General features: G+C 38.4%; 1 protein-coding gene across 1 annotated transcript in view; it reads left to right on the top strand.

The window, feature by feature from the left end:
* TMEM135 (transmembrane protein 135) overlaps positions 1–25201 on the top strand; it is a 176942-nt gene that overhangs the window by 39675 nt on the left and 112066 nt on the right. Inside the window, exon 4 of the mRNA XM_032187777.1 lies at positions 3263–3296. Coding sequence (XP_032043668.1) covers positions 3263–3296 — 34 coding nt within the window. The remainder of the gene's footprint in view (positions 1–3262; positions 3297–25201) is intronic.

Here is a 25201-nt window from a genome sequence, read left to right as displayed (position 1 = left end):
ACCAGTCTTGCTAAGACTTTAAAAAAAAAAAAAAATAAAAAAATAAAAAAAAATTCTTAGGTTCTTTAGTTTAACAAAGCAGCCTGGCAGAATTGGGTGGGACATGCCGCCCCATTTTGTGTCCCACTAATACAGCTCTCTTGGATGGTGACTTTGCGTCCTTCTTCTAGTTCAGCATTAGTCAGCCTTTCATTAATTATGTCCTGGTTTGTGTGTGTATGTTCCTTTATTTCCTTTCCCCAAATTAAAAATTCTCTATGTCATTGCTAGCCAGTTGAGGGAAGGGATTGTCCTCCTCTACTCTGCACCGGTGCAGTGCAGCTTCACCTTGAGCATTTTATGCTGGCTTGGGCAACACAGTATAAAAAGGACATGAAACTATCAGAGGGCTACAGAGGAGGGCTATGAAGTTGGCGATGAGTCTAGAGGGGAAGATGTTTGAGGAGCAGCAAAGGTCACTTGGCTTGTTCAGTCCATAGCAGAGCAGGCTGAAGGGAGGCCTCATGGCGGCCTGCAGCTCCCTCACGAGGGGAGCGGAGGGGCAGGCGCTGAGCTCTGCTCTCTGGGGACAGCAACAGGACCTGAGGGAACGGCATGGAGAGGGTCAGGCTGGGGGTTAGGGAAAGGTGCTGCACCCAGAGGGTGGTCAGGCACTAGGACAGGCTCCCCAGGGCAGTGGTCATGGCACTGAGTCTGCTAGAGTTCAAGAAGTGTTTGGACAGTGCTCTCAGCCATAGGGTCTGATTTTTCGGTGATCATTTGTGGAGCCAGGAGATTGACTCGACAATCTTTGTGTTTCCCTTCCAGCTTGGGATATTCTGTGATTTGGAACTCTGTAGGGTATGAGAGATAATAGCAGCTGAAAGGTGGAATTGAAACAGTGATAAGCTAAAATGAAGGTTTTGGTGAGATTAACCTCTAAATGGAAACTGGCAGAGATGAAGAAAGCACAGAGGAGTGAAGGGAAATAAAAATACGTGTGCATCCACTTGGGCTTCCTCTTGCCCGACCATCACTAGTGTAACTACCTGCTGGTCTAGGTCTTCCAGAGATTACTATTCAACACTGGTTCATGGACTGGGGGAGTTAAATCTTAGCCATTTTGTAGTGTCTTTAAGCCTCCAAAGCAGGTGACTACACATGGCAGACTAATTATTTCTGTTATTTAATTATTTCCTGCTCTTGTAATTTCCCTATTTCTCAATTATATGAGTCTCTTATTTACCAGCTGCAGCTTTAATACAGTCCTTGGGTTGTATCAGCGACCCTTTTGTTTGGACCAGCTCCATCTTTCTGTCCTGTTTTCCATCAGCTGTCATTGTTACAAAATAGTGCCACATTTTCTGTGCTTCCACCCACTTTTTACCAGTTGAGTTCAGAGTTGGGTTAGGTTTGCTGGATCACATTTGCACAGGGCTGGGAAGAGTTGTTTTCTGTAAAAAACACGGAGATATTTATTGCTAAAGCAGTCACAGAATGAAGTTTTGGGGAAAAAGACTGTTTTTGCTTGGAGTTAGCCGAGGCCTTGTTCAGCAGCAAATGCAGACAGGCTTGCTTCAGGCACTTTCAGATGATGTCATGTAGCAGCTTTCTGTATTTTCAACTCCAGAAGTTATTTCCTTGTGTGCTTTCATTGTCTGCATGTTTTTCCTCCCAGTGACCACCTACTTCTTGTATTGGTCTCACTGCAGCTGCACTGTAGCTTCTTATTTCTTTCCTTCCTCTTCTCTAACCCCTTTTCCTTTCTTTGTCTTTGCGATTGGCAGTTTGCATTTAACATTCAGCCAAGAGGGACCACAATAAAAAGCTACGAATTTGACAAGATCAAGCTCCTGGATTTTTAGTACTTGGAGAGAAAAAAAAAATCAGAGGGAGGCCAAAGCACCTCGCGTGCATGTCATCCCTGCCTGTGTGATACAGATACTGCCAGAGAGAGTCCAGGAAGTAAATTATGTGCACTTGCAATACACACTGTGCAATACACACCGTAATACTATTGTCAAAACGCACATTATACTCTTAAAGCTGTGAGAGCTTAAAAAGCTTAACGATTCATTGGTTGCTTGTAGACCTGTTCTGAGAGTTCAATTTCTCTACTGTACAAGGTGAATTTTCCTTCCTTCCTGGTTAGAAGCAGTGTGCAGGATTGTGGTACTTTCTTGTGAGTTATAGAAGTCTCTTTGCTTTAATGCTTCAAGACACAATTCCTTATATGTTGTCTGTTTGTTTCTTTTTTTGTGTGTGCTTCATCCTTACCAAATCTTTAGATTTGGGCTTCTTTTTTAAATCCCTGAGGTTTCCATGCTATGTTCTTGTTGGTTGTTTTTTTTTGTACCTGCATATGGTAGTAGGTGGGGAAGGTATTCAGAGGGGATTTTTTTTTTTTTAAATAATCTACTTTTGCTAGTTAAAGTTTTGAACTTAAACAAAACTTGAATTTTGCTTGTGAATAGAGAGCATCCTGTGGGACTCGGGATGATGTAACATTGCTTCTTCAAATTCAAAGTGATGTGGAAGCACTAGAGTTTTCAAATGGGATTTATCCCCGTGCCTCACATACAGGTTGTGAGAAACCTAGATCTAGGTGCTTTGCTTGGCAAAGTTATAAACACCTGGACACGAGGGTTAGAAAATACTGAAAAAAAGCTTTTTTCTTCCCTTTTTTATTTTTTTTTCTGCTTGCTGCCTTGGAACCATGCAACTGGAATTTTTTTTGCTACTGCCTGTGATTTTGTGTCCTTGTACAACTGCACTGATTTCAAGTTGTTTTGTTAACATACAGTCCTCTTAAGCATTCTGTGCTTAAAAACCTAAAATATCATGACAAACATACAAACTTGGGTGGGTTGGACCTTCTGTCGTTTATGTTGTAACAGCATTAAAAAAATCCCAAATGTTGTGAAGACAAATGAGTTCAGCTTATAAACTCATTTCCATATTAAGTTTAACAGTTAAACTTGATGGTGTTACATTTGAGGCTTTCATTTTTTGTGTTGTTCAAGGTGCCCTGCCCCTTCATGATGCCTTCATGACTCGTGCAGTAGGAATCATTATATATAACTCTGTACATATAATTTCTCACTGTTTTGATACTGTGCTATGAAGGTACTATTTTTGGTTCCGTATGTACTTTTCTATGGGGTAGTAATGATCCATCCTAAATTCTGTTCTTTAATGCAGCATTCTGATGCTTAAACTGTTTTTTCTACAATTTGCAAAAAGTTATTAATCTCTTCACTAATTTTATAACTTCTGTTTCTAGGAGAGGTCTCCTCACAATTTACATGGCCAATCAAGTAAGTAGTACTTTATTTCAAGAGTAAAAATGTGTAATATCATTGGAAATGCATTTTGTTTAAAACTGATTAATGCTGAGATTCATTGCCTTTTTAATCCTCTGAAGACTTTTCAGTTTTTAATTGAAGAATTTTGTGCTATTATGTAATTAAAGTTATCTTAATAGCAAATTGTGATCTTACGTGTTTCAGGAGTAGCTGTAAAGCACACGCTGAACTAGTTTGTTGTACTGTGTTCAAATTTATTGTACCATAAGCCCAAGAAAATGGATAATTTTATGTCCCTTCCTTACTAGAATGACATGTGGTACTTCTAATGATCATTATTTTTCAGACAAATAATCCAACAATACATACGTCAGTTTTATTATTAATCATTTTTCAAACTGATATATTACGCAAGCAAACATTTTTACCAGATAGTTGTATCAAGTTAATTTTGTCATGTTCTTTGTAATCATAGTCAAAAAACAGTAGTAAATTTATGTAAATACTTTGTACACTAACTTTTTCTAGATATGTACTTCTGTAACATGGTTATATTTCTTTAGGAATGATTGTATTTGCCATAAAAATTATCTAAAGCTTTAATTATCTAAATCTTTTTTATAGTGAGTTGTATAAAGAGTCATAGAAGCAAGAAGAGGGGGGGAAAAAAAACAAACCACTACCACCTAACCAGACAACCTAAGAGGTGTTTTAGAACACTATAACAATTTACTGGGACCTTGAGAGAATCGTATGAACTTAAGGCTCTGTAAAGATTCTTAAGTAGAAGTGTTGAGACAAAGACAATTTATTGCAGTACAGATTGGAGTGATAACACCAATACTTTCTTTTCCATTCTGGTAAAACCATTGTTGATAACTGTTGTAATTGTGACGATACTTGGAATGCTTTTGGAAAGAGATGATATTTCACATGTGCTAGCAAGTAAATATCCTATCCATAGAAATATTTCAAAATGTAGCAAAACCCTTTAGAGTTCTATCTCAAATTCTGGTGTTTAAACTTTTTTTAGGCAGGAATTGTTTCTAAATTTATTGTGTTCATACAGTGCCTGTCATTATAGATTCACTCATGAGTAGAGTTTACAGAATTCAGGAGAGATTAATTTTCACCATCAATTTCAACTACTGTTTTAACTTTTATCTGCTTGACTTGGATGGCTCATACCCTGTCCATTAGGTTTCCTTTTCTTTGTGATTTTTTTCTAATTTGAGAGGATGATGAATCCTCATCTTGAAATTTAATTAGTTATATGTTCAGACCCTCAATAACACGTAGCAACAGCACTGCCTTCCTACAGGGATAATTTCGGTTATCCTATGGATAGCCTAGTTATCCTTAGGATCCCTAACATTTGAAATTTTTCTTGAATTAAGAAGAGCAGGTGTGTAGAAATCTCCCATTCAGGAAGCATAGGTTATTATAAAACTAGTGGTAATTAGTTGAACATCTCATTGTTAATTTGGATTGGGCTTTTCAAGGGGGGGGGGGGGGAAATAGGTGTACTTAAATAGCAAAACCTCTGAGTATCCCAGTACTGAGAAAGTTCATTATGTCCATGGCTCTTAAGTTATGATGCTGCACAACTCACTTGATGTTATAAAGGAAAAGTTAACTGTTGTAGTCAGATTTGTAGTCAGATTTTATGGAAGCCGTTCAATGCCGTGAACGTTCTCTTCAACATAACGGTTTATTTTAGTAACTAGTCTTTGAACTTGGGACAACCAATGGTTTGGTTCATAAACTGCCCTTGATTATGACATACTTACCTTGTTAGCAAGCTGTGTAGTCACTGCAAATACTTTCCTACTTGTGTTGCTTGTCTGTGGTTGAGAACTTTCTATGCCTTAAGTTTTGCTCATAACTTTAATGTGTCCTTTAAGTATTTGTTATCTTCAGATTGCAGTGTGTTCTGAGAGCTGACGTACTTTAGTTGTTAATGCTGGTGTCTAGATTTCAGACCTGGAATGCAATGTGGCTTAAGCTAGTTGTTAAGTCACGAAAATGGAGAATTTTGCATTTCTTGCATTTTATAAAAACTGGTTTCAGAACCTATTCACATATTCTTTGAACGAAATGTATTATGTTGTTTTGTTTCATGTTTTGCAAAAGTATATTTTATAGTCTGAGCAATAACTCCATCTTTCTTTCTAGTTCTTCATGGATGCGTTTGTCTAGTTGGGGGGGGTAGTTGTAATTAGGGCTCTTGGTTATAAGTAATTATCTTGACTATTGTTGCAGTGAATTTTTATAGCCATACTAGGGCCTTTAATATAGTAACCTTTAAAACAGGAAAATAATTTTTATGTTGGCCATGTTGGCAATGCTTGACAGTTTGCATTCAGAGATGAATTTACATGGTGAAATGGGTGTGATAGGCGTTCACTCAAGTGGCTGCCATTGAGGAGCAAAACACAGGAGAGTGTGAAAGGCAGAAGGTCTAAGGGCCTTTGTTTTGAAAAGGCAACATCTTTATCAACTTTTCTTAATTATTAGAAACATATGAATAAGCATCCTGACTAACTTTAAGTAATGCAGGGATTATAGACTCATATGGCCTGGAACTCCTCAGTTGTATTTTGTGACTACTTACATGATGAAATGACAGATTAAAAATAAGTTGTTTATGTTGTATATGCTCTGTGGAAAAACTGAATGAAAGTGCTCTCTTAAGGTAGCTTTCTGCTAAATTGAATTTATTAGAACAATACACTTGAAAGGTTTTTTTTTTTTTTTTTTTTCTTGACTGAAGTAGAAGAAGTAAATATAGGAATATCTGATATGCAGTCAAAAATCAAAAACTTCCAGAAAGCTCAGAAGTTGATTTTAAATTTATTATTTTTTTTTTATTCCTGAGCCCTAACATGGTTGAAAATGTAGGTTTGGAAGTTTTTAACTAGCTACAGTCTGAGAACTGATGTTTCTGTAATACCCCAGCAGAGAGCTGCGGTAGTCAGTGCTGGGGACCACACAGAAGAACGAAGCCCTTCAAGTTCTATTTTGGATCGCACATGTTAATGTCGAGACGTTTCAAGGATTGTAAGTGATGCATTGGTAGTGAACGTATAAGATAATCCTTCATGGATAATTCAAGATCAAAAGGAACCCTAAGGTTCCAACAAAAGGTGGAAACTGAAATGTAATCTCTTCAGTTATTTTTATCTGGAAAAGATGATATTAATAAATGAGCGCCCATGAATAATACCTATAGCTCTTAAGTTTCAAAACAGTTATGGCATACTTCATTGTGAACAGCTTGACATTTGAGATGTTGCTTTGAAGTTGAAGAAACCATGTCTTTGAATTAGTTTTTTTTTTTTTGTTGTTGTTGTTGTTGATGTTGAAACAAAACTGACTAAAAGATGGTCTGACTAAAAAATAAAGAACCTGCAAGATAGAAAAAAGACTAATCTCAACTAGGACTCTCTTTTGTTATAAAAGTTTTTGAGAAATAAAAAACTTTGAAAATTGATACATTGTCATTTAAATACTATCCCAAGACACTTATCCTGTGTATGCTCAACTATATGGTGTTTGCTCTTTTCAGAAAAAAATGGAGGTTTATTTACATCTTGTTTGAAATTCAAGCCGTGCCTTGTTATATCAGACTTTACTCATTTTATAGTATAATTTCTAATGGGTTTGAGTAGAATCACAGAATAACTTAGGTTGGAAAAACCGTTAAGACCATCAAGTCCAACCAGCAGTGTATCACTACTAAGTGCACCAAGTGCACTGACACCCTCTTCTCTGGAACCTTCTTTTAGGTAGTTGGAGAGGGCGATGAGGTCCACCTTCAGCATCCTTTTCTCCAGACTAAACAGGCCCAGTTCCCTCAGCCACTCCTCATAACTCTTGTTTTCCAGTCCCTTCACCAGTTTAATTGATCAAGTCCACATCCTTCTTGTGGTGAGGGGCCCAAAACTGAACACAGGTCTTGAGGTGTGGCCTCACCAGTGCCATGTACAAGGGGACAATCACCTCCCTGGTCCTGCTGGCCACACAATTTCTGATGCAGGCCAGGATGCTGTTAGCCTTCTTGCCTACCTGGACACACTGCTGGCTCATGTTCAGCCAGCTGTCAACCGGCACCCCCAGGCCCTTTTTCTGCCAGGCAGCTTTCCAGCCAATGTTCCCCAAGCCCATACTTCTGCACAGGGTTGTGGTGACCCAGGTGCAGCACCTGGCACTCACCCTTTCTGATTGTCATGTATGGTGTTATACACACAAAATTGGAAATGTTAACAAGTTCTTCAGGGTCACGGGTTAAACAATGTACAGCTCAGGTATGAGATCAGACAGCTGGATGCAAAAGACAGAGTGGGAATGTTGGGGGCTGGCTTTTGACTGTGATGGAAGGAATTGATGTAGGAATTATTCCCAACCACAGAGAGGCCATTAGGGAGTAGAAAAAATACGAATTTGAAAAATAAGTTGAGAAAGAGCAAGAAAAGGAGGCAGAGATGTACAGTCCAAAAATGAGAAATTAGAACTCTTTGTAGCAAGAGACATGAAGGATTGGAGCTGAGCTGATGTAATGAGAGTTGGACTGTGGGAGTGTTGTAGGTATAACAAGTGGAAGATAGATGGGAGAACATAGAGACTGCTCTAGTTAAAGCAGAAAGCAGATGATGAAGAAAATTATAGGTTTGGAGGGAAAGGAAGTAATGAATTTTGCTGCAATGAATATGAAGAAAAAATGAGCAAGAGCCTAGAGAAAGAGAGACAAAGAGGGTGCTGTTGCTGTCCTGAATATGGGAGTTGGAGAAAATGTCAGCAATAGCGTCTGAATGAATTCTACACAGAAAAATGGCAAGTCCATATTGCACTTACTGCTGTGCTGATAGTAGGTTATCAGTGCATCTATCATGGATGAAGTATTGAGCATAGGAGCTCATATACCAAGGAAGAGATACTGTTTTTAAGGCAAGAACCACATGGCCATCAGGAGTAAGAAAGGGGAGCGTTTTCCTTTCAAACAAAATTTTGGAGGAAGAATGCATCTTCCTGGATGTAAAGTAAAACAGTGATCACCTGTTACAGATAACATGAATTAAGAGAAATATTGAGAGAGCGGCCAGGAGTGTAAGAAGACTACAATAAAGGGAAGTCCTTAAAAACTGTGTACACTTATGACACTTTTTGGAAAATCTGAGGGCTGCTGTGGGTGTTCCAACAGCCTGCTGTTGAGGCTGAGAGCCTGCTTACTGTGGTACTGTTACATTTGGGCATACCATCTCCTTCCTTTCCCTGTGTCTGCTGTTATAGAAATACTTTTTCAGTAGTATTTCAAGTCCAGTTAAAGCTAAAAAAAAATAAAATAAAAATACTGTTTACATTAAATACTGAATAAAACAAGTTGATCAAAAGTATTTGAGTGGGTATTGCTCTGTTTCAGTGTATGATAGAGCACAGGTAGTACAACTGAGAATCGTTTCTTTTGCTTTTGAAGAAGTCAAAGCTGTATCAGAGTTGAGTTGTTTTTCAGTTATGTAAATAGTCTAAATCCAGCTTCATTTTGGCTGTACCTTTCTTTACTCCAAGCAAGCAATGTAAAGAACAAGTATTGTGCTCCTATGGCTTGAGCTACTTGGTCTAGAAGCAAGCAAAAATGCTGAAGCACAGATCCACAAAGAAATCCCCTTGGATCTAATGGAGAAATGAGTTTCCAGCGCTCTTTAGTCACAGCTTAACTCCAGGTATTTGTATGCTTTCTTACAGGATGGAAGTCATAGCAATTCAAAATACCGCTAAATCTTCATGCTTTGCAGTATTTAAAAAATCAAAACCAGTAGTCTAGTTTAAGATGCATGGTATACTTCGGCAGCAAACAAAGCTTAGCAGCAGTATAGTGTAATATAAAAAGTGGTTAGAATGTTTGAGGCCAAGGGCCCTCCAATATCACCTTCCATGTACACTAAATTTGTTGTTACTGTTTTGTGCCTTGTGGGGAAGGAACACAAGAATGGGCAGAGACTTGCTATGGCAAGAGAAGCAGCAACAACAACAGAAATCTACTTTTAGGCTGTGCTGTTGCTGATTCCGTTTGCCTAAAGGCAAAATGGAAGTATTGTAAATGAAGATAATTGCATACAAAAAGTACTCTGCCACTGAACATTCCGGAGTGATTTTACTAACCAGCTTATCAGGTGCTTTCTGTACAAACTTGCAAATGAGTTGTTATGAATGTTTCAGTACCTTGTGCCTGTTACAATTAAATGTATGATACTGTGAAAATACAGATCGAAGTTTTTTTCCTTGAGTAATGTGCTGTGTGACTATAAAATCACATTTATGTTGTGTAACTTGCAAGTCTTTTTTGAGAAATTGTTACCTAATTCTGTTATATACTATAAAATATTATATACCAGATTAGCAATATCCTTAAAAATAAGGTGTTGTCACTTTTTTTCAACGATAATTCTGAGGAATAATAGGTATTTGAAATATCCCATTTGTTTTGGCAGGCCATTATATTTGGTTACACAGTTTATTTACTGTAACACAAAAAAATGTTTTCTATTTAAACCTACTAAATTGACGTTTTATAAACAAGGCACCAACTCCTTTTCCATTGGGAACAGCAGTTTTAATCAAAAGACGAAGACAATGCAGGCTGAAGAAGGCCAGATGGATTTACATTTACCCAATAAATATTTTAGAGTTTTTAGAAGCTCTGGTTTCTAGGAAAATGGATTTTACCACTCCTCCCTTTTTTTTTTTTTTTTTTTAGGTTAAAGTTTTGTTGTGTGCTTTCATGGTATTTCTATTTTATTAACATTATACAAAGACTGCTTGGATGGGGAAGCTCGCCTCTCTATTTAGTTTATCAACCGAGGTATGAATACACAGATTTTTATTTATTTATTTATTTATTTATTTAACTTTTCTAACATCTAAGTAGTAACCTCTATAACTGAAAATGCATAAAATAAATGCTTGAGACACTTGTCTGCTTGGAGTGTAGCTGTCTTTCTGCCACCATCTTTCTTGGTTTGTCATGGTTAACCGTGGCCCTCTTCTGAGGCAACAGCGGCTTTGGTTACAGCAGCTGGCAGGGACCACGTATATTTATTCTCTAATGTGGCCCAGGCTAGATAGCCTTTTCATTCCTTCCATTATTAGCTTTTGAGTTGATACTGTGGCAGTTTAAGTAGAACCATTGCTTAGTTCCTCCTTATGTGCAAAAAGAAAGAAAAAAGTACTATAACTTTTTTGTTGGAGTAGCAAAATTATTATTTTCTCAATATTATAATGTATTGGTAGAAGAGCATGAATACTTCAATATTCTGCTTTTGACTTCCTAATTAACTTAGAGGAAAAAACACAGCATGAAAGCTTGCAAGGAAGCTCTCTGCTTTTCCTCATTGGAAACCACGCCGAGGTAAAGCTCCGGATCCCAGTGTCAGGCCTGGCTGGAGGAAGACAAACCCCTGATGTTGTGGTAGTGCTCTCAACTGAGGTACGTGTCTGTCACTGCTGCCTGCGTAAGGGAGGAGCAGAAAGGTCAGTATTTAGTGTTGTCTGAAAAGAAGTTTCAAGGATTCATGGCATAATTTCTGCTGTTGCATGGACAAACTGCCTCAGATAATGATGTGCTGCTGGCTGTAGTTGATAAAGGCTTAACTTCTAACAGGCGTGCCAAAACTCATTTTAGTACTAACAAGAAACCATTCTTCTCTAGTGTCAAGTTAGACATCGATATCAACTCAGCAGTGTTTTTTCTGAAGCTACAGTTTTAATATGTGTGCTCTAACACATCTTAATTTTGAAGCTCACTTGACAGGCCTGATTCCCCACATCTAACAATAGCATTTTGGCTATTGGGAGGATTTGTTTACTTCCATTTGTATCAGGTCATGCAACGTTCTTTGATAAGACCTGCCTTTTGTTGAGGAATGGTATTTTTCTGCTGTTCCATCATCTGCATTTAGTAGGAAAGCTTCTTTCCTAATTTCTGTTTCTTTAATGCCTGGACCTTACTGGAAAAAGGGTGTAGAAGAAGAGCTTGCATCTTTTTAATTTCATAGAAGACATAATCAGATGGAGCTCATCTGACATTTATTCTGTGGCCTTCATATCACATACTCTATCTTAATTGTGTTCTGCTGTTGTGTCATTCTCTCAGCATCCCCAGGGTACAGTTCAAGAAAAGATGCTGTTAATACCATGTGCCAATTGTAGACTGGAGTGAGAAAGTAAAGAAAATGTTAAATGTAGTAGCAGGAAAAGGATGAAATGTTTTTTATTAAGATGTTAATATCATCACATAAAAAAGGAACATAATTTTGCGAGTAGTTTGGAGGCATATGAAGTTACTCAAAAGAAATGGTTACTCTTTACTGTCAGGCATTAATGTTCAAATCTATTCCACAGGCACCTAAGCAGAAGAAAATTTTTACCCTTTCATGGAATCCTTGAGTTTATTTTGGTGACTGTGCAGGGAGGTGTATTGTATGATCAACATTTCCAAGCTCCTTGCTTAGAAATTAAATGCAGATGTTTTCAAATAATCAAAGACTTAGGCATGTTTTATTCTAGTAGATAAATGCTCAAAACACTTTCCAAAATTTTTATTTTGGAATTCAGAATTAGATGCCATAAATGGGTAAGCTATATACTTTACACATATCATGTTCTGTGGGATAGGCAGTTTGGCAACCGAAACAGGCAAATTGAAATAAATTGCTACTTTTAAATATAAACTTTACATAAAACTCATATGAGAAGAGAAATAAGCTGCAGTCTTACTCTCCTTCAAATAGAGCATAATGTGGACTAATTTGATTAACAGAATACTTCACGTAATCAAGTTATGGATAACTGATGGCTCTCTAGGATGGCTTTAAAAGGTTGAAACTTAAGGTCATTGTCACTACCCCCACGTGAAGTCTTTAAGAGACAGGTTTTAAAATTAGGAGTCATGTGAACTTAAACACTGCTGATGTCTTCACTTTTAAGTAATACAGTAATAAAGTTAGATCCTGGCAGCTGGCGCTCTTGTGGATTGACATGGCTAATTGGCTCTGGCATCTTAGCCTCAGGAAACCTCATCCATCACTTCAGAGCAGGACGTTTGGCAAGAGTCAGAGAAAACATTTAATACTTTGTCTCTTGCTTTCTATGCAAAGCTGCTTTGCATTTTTGAGCTTTCCAGTGTATCTTGTTAAACGCTCAATGCAATACTTATTTTTACGCTCCTTTAACGAGATCTTTTACAGTGAGCAGCTACTTGTTTGACTTTCTAGAATTACCAAAAATGTCAGTATTACAAATCTGTTTTGAAACTTCTCTCTCAGATAAAACTTCTGTCTTTTTTACCTTATGCAAAATTCTGTATCAGAAATACTGTTAATGTTAGATGACTTTTTGCTAGTCAGTAACTGGGATTAAAGGAATGTTTAATGGTTATGAAGAGCTCCCAGACACCCATCCCTAGCATGAATAGCATTTCTGATTTTTAGAATTACTGTAGGTGAGAATTTGGTAGATTAGAAAAGATGGGTCAGGAGATTTTTCAAGGCTTCCTAGCAGGTGAAATCCAAGTAGTGTTTGAGGAGAGCTGAGGGTTTTCCTGATGAGAGGAAAGGGTTTAAGAAGTCTCCTGGGGGAGGCTTGTGGGAGCAGGAGTCTCTTACTCTCCCAATGCCCCAACATTCTCAGCAGTCCTCTCTCCTTCTGCCAGCTCTTTACGTTGTCAGGCAACCACATTTCCTCTTCAAGGTCTGAAGAAATAGCCTTCAGCCCCTCCTGGGCTCATCCTAGCTGCCCTCTGGCTGCTGAGCTGAGGCACAAGGCAGGAGGGGAAGGCATTCATGAGCTTGCAGGCCTTTTGGGGAACCATTTATATGACCTTTTCTTAGGTACTATGTATAAGAGAAACACTTAACATTTAGTCAGCCTTCTCTTGTTGGGGTGCAGAGGAAATGTGGAAGGACATTTGCCCCTACTCAGAGACGAGCTGGCTCTGAGCATTCAGGGCCAGCAGCAGAACTGCTCACTGCATGGTAGGCCTCGTCTGTGAAGCCCTGCTTTACCTCTTTCTCTATGTCCCTCTCTATAGCCTTGTAACAAAACTGGGAAGTTCTAATGTATAAAACTTTGGAACTTTTATTTTTTTTGAGGTTTTGGCAGTTCCACTTAAAATCTCCAGTTGTTGTGCGGGTGATGATAGTTGTTGTCACGCTGCTTCTGGAACTGATCAAGTGTTAAGACAGCTTGGGAGGCTTGGCATTCGGATTTCATTTTATAAAAGGAGAAAACTTTAATTCTGTGTTCAAAATACGCAGAATGAAAGCATTTCTAACAGGAATGCAGTTTACATAAGTGTAAGCTCATCCTGCTAGTTTATGATTTAATTAAAAAAACAACATTTTTTTTACACGCTGTTAATCTTAGCATGGAACTCTCTGATGGAATGGGTGTGTGTTGTTCCTGATTAATCACATTATGTTTAATTACTGCTTTCTGTGCTCCAAATGTTTTGTTCAGAATTAAATCCTTCATGCTCTTCATTACTGATATCCATTCCTATTATATGACTGCCAATTCCAGTGTGATATCGTTCCTGACGTCAGTTATAGGATAATGATAATTAACCAGAGCAACAGTTTCAGCACAGAAATCGTTTTGCTCCTTTTGAATCCTTAAACTTTCAAAATAGAAGTCAATCACATGCTTGCAGTACTTAAATACTTGTTCCACAGAAAGTTTTGGAGAAAAATAAAAGATGTTTAGTCTAAAAGTTGTAAACTCCCCACAGAAGCAATAATCAGTGAGTTGTTTTGGAAAACAGTACAGCCAGCTTCACTGTCTTCATGGTATTTGTACTACAAAACAAAAAAATACACCTTTGCACGTACAATCTGAAATACTAATTGTTTTCATATTTTCACTTCTATGTTTTGAAGGAGTATTTTCTATGTTAAAAAGTGTGTGGCATGGTTATGTACAACAGTGATTCCCGAAGTCTTATTAATTATGTAAATAAGTAAATATTTTAACCTATATTTACAATCAGCTGTAATGGATGTGCTGGTGTATAGCAATAAGCTTGTGTAAACTGGCAAATGTTAGCACGTGGTGGTTTAAGTTCTTTATGTTCTGCTGTTACAGGATATGTAGATTTTTAAACAGTGCCGAGACTAAGTTTTTTAATTGTGTAAACAGTCATTGGTTTGGCATTCAGGGGGAGGTGGTTCATTTGAAATCTTGTCTCCATGATATGCTCCTTATGCCTTTAATAAGGTTAGAAAAGTGGAGGAGGACAACTTCTAGCACAGCTTGTAAATGTCAGTCTGGATAGGAGGCAGTTCAGCTTGAAAACAATATTGGTGTTGGAAAAGTGAAAGGAAAAAAAAATCTCGTCTGGGAACTATTCTCCCACGAGGAAAAACTGTTTTCAAAAATGTAAAATTATGATCATTTTTGGTAATGCAGAAGGAAGTAGTTCTGAAATACCAAACTACATCTAGTAAATGTGGGGAAAACCAAAGACAGAACAAAATTTATTTCGGCTAGATCTAAAACCGCCTGGTTTCCTGAAGGTAGTATTTCACCTTGGCTTGAGCCCTGTTCACACGTGAAACTTTCCAATTAATGTGTTCTCTTTAAGACTACTCTTTCTTCGGAAGACAAGATGACTTAAATAGAATTTTTACAGGAAAATAGACACGACTGTGGGAGTAGGACCCATTTTTGAATCTTCTCCCCTTTTCCAGGCTACAGGATAGGGGTCAGCAGCCGAGACTGTTACTCTCAATGGAATTTCAAGGACGCATCAGTAACCATATCTTACTGCAATATTCTGTTAAACAGGGTTATTTCAGAGGAGCTGTACCATTTGATGTTGGTCTTGTATGGTCACTGCCACATCCTGTGGCAAATGTAAATTTCAACAGGGCATTTTGTAGCTAATCTTTAATGTTCATGTAATTTGAGTGCTGTGGTTCCCTGAGAGTTTCTTTACGGTTCAGTAACCTCTCTCCGCCTGCTCAGAAGAAATGGACTGCTTCAGTAGCTGCTGATCTTCTCAAGTCCGGTAATTACTCTTGAAGAAGGCAAGAGACGTTTGTGCACTTTGTTAAAATTAGTCTGGATTCCGCACCCAATATTTCTAGGGAGAAGAGTGATCTGAAGTGAGAATTGGGAGAGGGGTAGAAGGCTGTATATTTAACAACATTTTTCTTGGCTTCAGTACCTATTTTACATTGATAGAATTTGTTTTGTCAAATTGTTTTTGTTTTTGTTTGAATTGTCTCATATCCAATTTTTATGAATTTTATTAAGCATATCCATTATAACCCTAGTTAGAAATAATGTGAGCATCAGTTTCAGTGATCCTGTGTCAGACTGACTTTCTGTAACTTTTACATAATTTCAAACAAATGTATGGTATTTGTATGATCCCCTTTATCCTTCCATGAGTAAACCCTAACAAATTTGTGTATTTGAATACTTTTAAAAATGTAAATCTTTCTATTTTCAAAATATGTGCTTTCATTTGTATAAAGTAATTCATGCTGGTAACCTTATGTTACTGGTGACTTTAGTGTCTTTCATTCAAGTTCACGTGTACAATTCCCAAGGCAACATTCAGTTTGCAACATTTCATGTATGTAATTTGATGTGTGGTTTTGCGGATCAGTGCGTTGATTGAAAGGTCTTTAAATTATCAGTCAAGTTGCAAAGATTTCCAAAGAGCACCTGTAGAGTTGTTTGGGAAATATGCACTCCATATATGTGTGGGCTCACCTCCTGTTTGTAAACAAGTTATAAACAATTCTGTGCTTAGAATATGTGGAAATTTAAAATATTTTAGATGTTTGTATAGGAAAAAACATCTATTTTTTAAAACAACCGTATATCTTTCCTTGCTTCCTGGCATACGCTGCTTGCCTCTGTGTCTGTCTGCTTCTGTCTTTAGGGAGGTTTTTATTAGCCAGCAGGAGCTTTACAAATTATGATTATTCTCCCATATAAAAACATGTGGCTATCTTTAGTGACAGGCTTCTATTAACATACTAAAATTATCTGCCATCCAGAAAATGACTTGTTGGGTAAATCGTTTCCTTTACATTTAAACCCTGATGTTCACTACATCTCTTATTCTTAGCCTAATTAAGGCTGCTGGGAACTGAATGAAGTCTTCAAGCACGGTAAGCCGTACAAAGTAGCCCCTGGAGTCCCAAGCTGTGACTGCAGGGTACAATGTAAACCATTTTGAATTGAAATGGATGCACTGGACTTGAATATGGGCATTGTTTGATAGTGCTTGCAAATCACAGCAAGACAGCGGCCTTAGGCAAAACAAGAGGTAAAGGAAATTCAATGCTGTAAATAGCCTTGCTGGAGACCTTCACCATGCTCATAAATAACAAAGCTCTGAGGCATCTCCCTGTCATGTGTCCTGTCACCCACCCGGAAATCCATATAAGATTTTTGTTAATTTGCATGATTGCCTGCTTATATTTCATTTATGAATCTGAATATACCCAAGGTTGAAGGTATTTCTATTTTAATAAACTCTGGGGTAAGGCCTCTCACTGCTCTCTGAGATTTGGGATTTTACTAATGTGTAAAAATCTGTAACTTTGGCCTGTTTGTAATGTAGGCTGTGTATTGTGCATGTGGAGACTCAAAGAATAGGATTAAAAGATTATTTTTGGAACTTCACTGAGTGGAGTTACTGCAATGTGCAGTTTGAGCAAGAACTTAAGACAGTCACCCTGGTCGGTGTTATCCAGTATCCCCTCTTACATGGAAGAAGGATTTGGAGGAAGCTTCAAATACAGGTCTGGTATGGAAAACATTCAATCTCTACAGTGCAAGTTATCCAGAATTGCTGCTAACTGAAAACAGAAGTGTTAGGAGCAATTCTAAGAAAATACAGCTACAGGAATTTCACCACTGCGTTAAGAAAGGCCAGCATGACAGTCTGCCCGTGAGCATCATGACTGCTTCTTCAGTTCAAGAAGCGTTTGGACAATGCTGTCAGGAATATGGTTTGTTTTTTGGGTGGTCCTGTGTGGAGCCAGGAGTTGGATTTGATGATCCTTGTGGGTCCATTCCAGCTTGGGATATTCTATGATTCTGTGATTCTTTTCCAGAAGAAGATGATTAGTTACTTGAGATTTAATGAAATCCTCTGGTCAAAGAAACTGTTAGGCATGAAAAAGAAGAAAATGAGTCAGATAGCATTTTGCAATACCCTAATAAGGAAACACTTTTTCATTTTTTTTTTTTTTTTTTCAGTTAACAGATCATCTTGTATACAAAATCATCAACAATCTGTACATGTGAGTCACATGCTATGGGTATATCTAAATTCAGTCCTAGGATCATGCATGCTTTGGGGCTGTTTTCACTGTCTTCAACCTACCAATTCTACTTTATTGGCTTCAACAAGCTGCAATGATTATCTGCAAGCATAATAATTCTGTTTTGATCTGTAGTTACTATTGTTTAATACTATGCTTACTATGTATTTTTCAGTGTAATTCAAAACATTGCTTTCAATTTGGACTTATGAATTCTCTGCTTTTCAAAATAATTAAACTGCTACTTCACTGATATTTACCCGTTATTAGGAAAATAGACGGTTCTGATCTGTAGAGGAATTAGAATAGCTTTCCTCTTGCCTCCAAAATCTTCCTAAAATGGGAAATCACCCTGAATACAGATTCATTTTATTAATTGAAATGATCTTGCAAAGTGTACTTACGTTAAAGTTCAGTGGGTTAACGCCATAATGAGCGAGGAAAATATTTGCTTGCTTTTTAAAGAATAAAAGTGGAAACTAATGGAGCAAGAGTTACAGATACCTTGAACAGGTAATCTGTATAAAAATATTTAATAGGTCTGACAACAGTGCTAATGCTGACTTTTGAAAACAACAACAAAAACGAACAAAAAACCATTATAAAGGAGCTCTTGATTTTGTTTTAATAATCATTTAATGTCTACCAGCTTGATAAATCTGATTTGCTGAGGTATTATGTGATGGCTGAGGAAGAAAACTGAAGGTGAATGTAAGGAAAAAACTTGTTCACAAACAGAACACCAAGACTGATTGAAGAGCTGAGAAAAATATTCCTATTTTGCAGGTAAAAATAGAAATAGAGAGAAGATGAAAACAAAAGCATATGTCTTTATGCTGAACTTAGAAGCACAGAATCTGCATTGTTTTTCTTTGTATTGCTATTTTCATGGAGCCGTGCTCACTAGCTCCATTTCTAGTTCTTTGAATTAAGCCACAAAATTTCAGGCTGGCACTGCAAAAATGAAGATCACAATTCTTGCAAAATACTCAGCAATGGGGAAGAGCGCTGACTGTCAGTGTCATGAATGTTCTGGAAAAAAGGAAACTGAGAAGACAAGTGTTTTACTATTTATAATCCCCGTAGGACTGTGAAAATGAAAACTGGCTGTGGAGCCTTACAGAAGATGTGCAGCAATGCATGGGCAGAAAAATCCTTTACGTACACAGTGTTGGACTGAATTGCTACTCAGTGGGATGTGATGTTGAAATTATGATGAAAACGTCAGTTCAGCACTTAATAGCTATTAATCTCCCTCTTTCCCCCAGTTTAATATTAAGGATTATTTGGAAATGAATGGAGGATAAAACAAAAATCATTATCGTGCCACTATGTAAGTCATGGGTGTGCTGACAGGTTTACTACTGTCTGCAGTTCTGGTCCTCTTTAAAGCGTAATAGAAGTAGGGAAAGTACCCCATGGAAAAATAAAGATGCAAAGGTGTTGAAGAACACATGTAAGTGGGGGAGCTAAGCTATGCGAATTTAGCCTGGGGGAAAGAACCAAGAAGGGATGGGAGATGAGTACGTGAAGTCACGTGTGTGTGGAGAGGGTGGGTAGTGCTAACCTATTTACTCCTAACACAGGAAGCGAGGGTTGCCAAATAAAATTGCTAGGTGTTCAAACTGATGTGCACACGGTGCAGAACTAAACTGAGGAACTTATTGACACAAGAGGTTGTGCGTGCCAACGGCTTTCTTGGGTGCAACAAGAAAATAAATCACTAAGTTTCCATTAGGGGCACAAAATGCGCAGGTCCTAGGTCTTGTTCTCCTGGCTCTGTCCTATAGGTTGCTGAGACTTATAGCAGGGAGGGTATTTTTCAGGTGTTTGTCGCTGCTCATTGTTAGAAGATAGATACTGAGCTAGGTGGGCACTGGTCCTGCTTGGGCATGGCCACTTCTGTGCACTTGGGAGTATTGCAGGTAGCGCTGCTGCCACTTTTGTAGCAGGAGTTTGAGGAATCCCTGCGCCTTCAGGACAGGGGAACCTCGGCCCTTGGGCCACTTCAGCTCCAGCAGCACTAAAGCATCTTGCAGAATGCGTAACTTGAGAAATTATTCTGCTTGTTAGCTAATTAACCCATTAGATTTAAAACAGTCTGAGAGGAGCCTGCTGAAGCATTCTGCTCTGCTTCCCGTTGCATCTCAGGGTGTAGCCTGTTATTTCTGTATTTGCTCTTCACAATCCTTGCCATCGAGGCAACACTTAATGGAAATAAGCAGGTTTTTCTCTGTGCTTAATCATTTTTCCCCTGTGCAGAACAACAAGGCATCTTGTGCCAAGTAGTAGGAGAAAAGAGGCAGGGGAGCAGCATGGAGTTCAGGGCATGCTTGGTGGTTCCTCTGGGCAAACAGTGCATTTGAGCAAGTGAGCAAGGCTTACGTAGAGACAATGTGTGCCTGGGAGAGGTGTAGCTTACCTCCATCAAGCCCTTTTGTAGGGTATCTTGATGTGAACCTGGGCATTTGCGTACAGGTAATGGAAAGTTCTCTCTTCAACCAAGGTTATTTCTCTCTGACACAATTTGAGATTTTTGTTCTGGTGCATGCAGATGGTAGAACTTTTTACACATGTGGCTAACAAGACCTTCCTAACACTGATACTCCACTGCAAAGAACAAAGCAGATCATTTCCCTTTCCCTCCTCACTAGTTTAAAGTGAGTCCAGTTACTTGCCATAGAAATTACTTGCCATTTAGCCCTGTTAATTACCATGACAAATGTAGGCAGAAATATTAAAAATTGAGAAATACAAAGAAGTGTTGGAAGGTTTTAAACAACCATAAATGCAATTAGCTATTCTGACTATTCCTGTTTAATCCATTATGTAGTTAAAAACAAACCTTCAGGAGATGTATTTCTTTCAGGCCAGAGGGATGGGAAGGAAGATGTCTTTGTGCTGAAGGAGGGAGGAAACAGATTCTTTTTAAAGTGCTTTTGGGTCGCAGCATATTTCTCAGCATACTTTTAAATAGAAAGATGAATGTACTGTATACGGTGTCTTTGTAAATATCTGAAAGTGTACAGCAGTATTTAATCATAATGGGTGTGCCCCAAATATTTATAGCAGTTAACGAAATCACTTGGGCGATTATGACTGTTACATCAAAGGGTTAAACAGTGCTTTTGCTGTAGACTTTTAATTAGCATCCCATTAATTACGTTAACGTTTCACTGAAGTTACCGATATGTCCTTCTATTGCTTACCTGATTCTTTTGGTAGCAGTATTAAAAACTTTGCTAATTTAAACCCAGAATAGTGAAAACATTAGGCTTTATAAACTTTACTGTATAAGAAGTTAGAAGTAACAGAGTTCTTTTGATTTTGATGGGTTTGAGCATCTTTTCCATATGGCTTCAATTCACGTTTTAATCAGAATGTGGAAGTCATTACTCTGACATCTGAAACTGAGGTAGCAATAAAAAAAATTATCACAAACAAGACAGCAGACACAAATTATTTTGTGTTTATTACTGGGTGGCCCTTTTGAAACTTTCCCAAAGTTAATTGGTTCCAGATATTTGAGGATCGAAACTGTATTATGACAAATTTATTTCTGGTCATATTTAACTTGTGTCTCCCCAGCAAGGCTGGTTTAAACAAACAAAAAAGTTGTCAACCCACTCATGTCTGTCTCCAGTTTTTGTTGTAGTAGCTTTAATCCTAGTGATTTGGTTTAATAAAGACCACTGAGAAAACAAACACTAGTAGTTACTGCCCTGCTTTTGTAAATTATTTATCATATCTCTAAGATTTTACTGTGGCATAAGTGCTGCTGTGTTAGCTTAAATTGTTCACAAAGATGTCATGTCAGATTAAATGCCTGTGTAGGGTTTATATATGCCTGTGAGCGATGCTTCCTGCTGTATTTGATTAGAAAGTATTTGGGCAAGTCTGCGTACGTGCAGACCTTGCTGTGCTGTCATGGGGAGCGACTGACCAGAGCAAGCGAAGCCACGCAGTCTGTACAAGTGATAGCTGTCTTGCTGTGACACACAGCGTGGTCTGTCTGAAATGTGCTGGGATGGAGGTCCTGGGTGGTGGTTAGTGCTGGAGTTACTTGTGCTGCTTCATGGTTGGTTGCTCAGGGTCCTCACGTGAGAGCCAGGTGAGTCCAGTGCGGGGTGTGCAGCATCTCAAGGCCTTCTTGTCATGAGTTAGTGCGATGCGTTGCTGTGGAAAGTATAGTGTAGAGCCATCAATGTTGGAAAAGACCTTCAAGATCACCAAGTCCAACCATCTGCCTGACTCCTGAGCCCCATCCCTAAGCTGTGTCCCTTAGTGTCACATCCATGCGTCTCTTAAATACCTCCAGCAACCAGGACTCCACCGCTTCTCTGGGCAGCCTGATGCTTCAACACCCTCTTGTGAAGAAATTCTTCCTGTTATCCACAGTAAACTTCCCCTGGCACAACTTGAGGCTGTTTCATCTCATCCTGTCATCTGAGAAAACAGGAGGTTAATTATGGCTACATAGCATTTTAAATGCATATCGCATGTGTGTTATTGTATATATTCTTTCTATGTGCATGCCTTTGTGTAATCTACTTCTATTGCTTGTTTATGGAGTATTCTTATACCATTATTGCATATCAAACTCTTAAATAGCTGCATTTTTCCCTTTCAGAACTAAATATAGGCCCCCAAAAGGCATTGTAAACCAAATCAGACTTACTTTTAATATGGTCCTTACCTACCTGGCCATATGTGCCCCAAACCTTTTTTGTTTGTGTAAGAAACAACCCCTTTTTCAAAGTAGGTGAACTTTCTAATGGGTATCATTTTTTTTCCTTCTTAAAGACTCTTAGCATCTGGAGTTAAATAGCTAATAGTTAACTAGCTAAAGCTGTCTCTAACAAGTAACTGAAATAAGTAAACGAAAGTCTTTCAACAGCAATGTCAAAAGTGGATATGGCTGTGAGTTAATTAACTTAATTAACCTTCTCTTAATGAGGAGGTCTCATTTGTAGCTGGGCAGGCCATGACTTTGAAAAATGGTCTTTTTTCTGTCAAGGATTGTGCGTTATCCAGGTGTGGCATGGGGGTAATAGGACAGACAGACACAAATTACACATTTTTGCGTAAACTTTTAAAACACAACTGGTGAGTGCAGAGAAAGCCTTTGCCCATCTGTGTACATTTACCAGAGTTATCAGTAAGTTAAAAATGCTAAAGGAAACGTTAGATTTGTATAGTGATGGTTTTAATTAATACAAGTCCATCCTCTGTAAGTGTCGTGTTTGTAAAAATTATGAAAGAGCACTAAACTGCATTAGGGTAATTTATAGGCCAAATAAATGTCAGTTGCTATGGGAAGCTGGTGTAGGAAACAGAGTAACGAGGGAAAAAAAAAGGTGAAGAGCTAGAGTAAATTGTAAACATGTAAGAACAGCGATACAATTGTTTCTTTATATCCACCCAAGCAAGTATAAGTTCATTTACAACATATTTATTAACAGTCTCAGGCCAATAAAACAACACTTACAGAGCAGTTTTGAAAACTTTCCAGTTCTCTGTTTTGTGTAGTGACAAGTCAGACCAGTGCTCTTTTTTTTTTTTTTTTTTTTTTTTTTTTTTTTCCCCCTTCTTTAATAAGGAAAACAAAATCTGTTCTCCTGGCTCCTTTATAAGGTTGTTAACTTCACCGTTTGGCATTTCAGGGCAGCGTTTGCATTGTGCTCAATTAGTGCAGATGAAGCACTAGAAGTGCCAGGTTCAGAAACGTACCTAATTACTATAAAACACTAAGAGATCCATTCATTCGGACTTTCTGGCTCCGGGGGTGCCAGCCACAGAGACTCCAGCAACTTCTGAAGCCTAATCCTGCTTCGTGTCTCCACGTTTCTGTGGCACTTGCATTTTGGAAACTGTAATGTGGTCTGGCTGTTTACGATCGTGTGTTGCTGTGCCTCCCATCTGTAGCATATTGTGGAAGTGAAAGCTTGGTGTATAGGAATTAAACTGAGAACAACCCTCATTGGTAGGGTTCAGAATAATTAAAAATAAAGTATAAAATGGCACCCCTTTTACTGGAGAGGGGGATGGTTGAAGGGTCTTTTTCAGATAGTAGGGCTCTGTCAAAAGGGATTGATTTTGGAGTTGGATTGGCTTGCGGTGGCCATTCCAGGTTGATGGTTAGTTTGGTGACAGACCTCTTCCAGCAGCCAGAGGCTTCTGGTTGATAACTTATTTTTGTACACAGCTGCTCGGCCTCTAAACCAAGAGTTTGCACAGATGAGCATCTGCCGCTTCCCGTGATAAGAGCAGCGTATGAAACAAGAAAAGCACACCTCAGTACTCCAGCTGAAGCGGTTTTATCCAGAGGCTTTTGTAAAATGTTATTTTGCCCTCCCTTTTCTGCTCTGTGAAGGAGCTGGCTGCTATCAGAACGTTTTCCTGTACGGATACTTGTGTTAGCATTGAGCCTCTTAACACAGCTGTTTCTGGAGAGCATCTCACTGTTGATAACTTGTGCTAACAACTCCGTGGTTGCTGCGATTTATGCAGCTCCTTTAAATGCCAGTGCTTTCAGTAAGCAGCATCAGCACCAGGGTGTTTAATTTTTTTTCCTCTGTCCCTTATGTCAGAAAAAAGGTGAGACTTTTAGCATCCAATGGATGAGATGGGAAAGCTTGTAGTGAAGACCTGGCACGTGATGGTTTAACCTGGTCTTAGCTACTCTTAGTGTTTACAAAACAGATGCATAATTTCTTCAGCTGTGCTCTGAAAGCTTTGTGTGAGTCCGGATGAAGGCATCATAACGGTCTGATTTACGAGCACTTGTGATGTTTCTGCACTTACCAGGATTAATTTGGTCATTTAATGGGCAACAAAGCATATTTTGGGCTCAGTTGATTGTCTGCCATGGTCTCTAAATTGTTTTTAGTATTGCTACATTCCTTATACAATTCCTTCTTCTGTAAGTGTGATTTATGTTCTTTTTCCCAAGGGGTATGAGCTATTATTTGGCTGTGCTAATGTACAGGATGTTCAAATGAGCATGCTTATCCATGCAGTCCAGTGCAGTTTATATAACAGACCGACTACATGTATTTGTTACCTTTAGATCTTGCCAGGAATAACTGTACGTTTTGTTCCTGGTCGAAACTCCTTTTTCTTGTTATTTTGTACTTGCTGGAAGCGTTGTCAATCTCAAAATCTGTGCAGGTTTTTCAGCTTTCTTACATGTTTAACGTAGAGAGATTGGGTAAGTGTAGGGTGAATAAAGTGTTCAGATATAGGGCGTTCTGTAGTTTGTCTGCCCCTCAGGTGGGGAGCAAGAACTTAGCTTCAGTGTAAACTCAAGCTAAACTCCTCATTGCTTTCTCTAATTTTCCCAGTACTGTGATACAACTCTACAACATTTGGAGTAACCTAGAATCATGCCAGACTTTCTGGATTTAGTAAATCTACCAGGAGATTTACCAGCAGTGGTTCCTGTGTTACCCTAAGAAATGCATGAACTCAGCTCCAGACTTCAAATCTCGTGCTTTGTTGTTGCTCCATGTGAACGTCATATGTTGTACGTTGGGACGTGCAAATTTCCTGCTTTCATAAATAATACATTTTACAACA

This window comes from Aythya fuligula, chromosome 1 (assembly GCF_009819795.1).
Source record: "Aythya fuligula isolate bAytFul2 chromosome 1, bAytFul2.pri, whole genome shotgun sequence".
Taxonomy (NCBI): Eukaryota; Metazoa; Chordata; class Aves; order Anseriformes; family Anatidae; genus Aythya; species Aythya fuligula.
The sequence above is the reverse complement of the archived record's forward strand: the minus strand, read 5'-3'. Positions and strand labels throughout refer to the sequence as shown.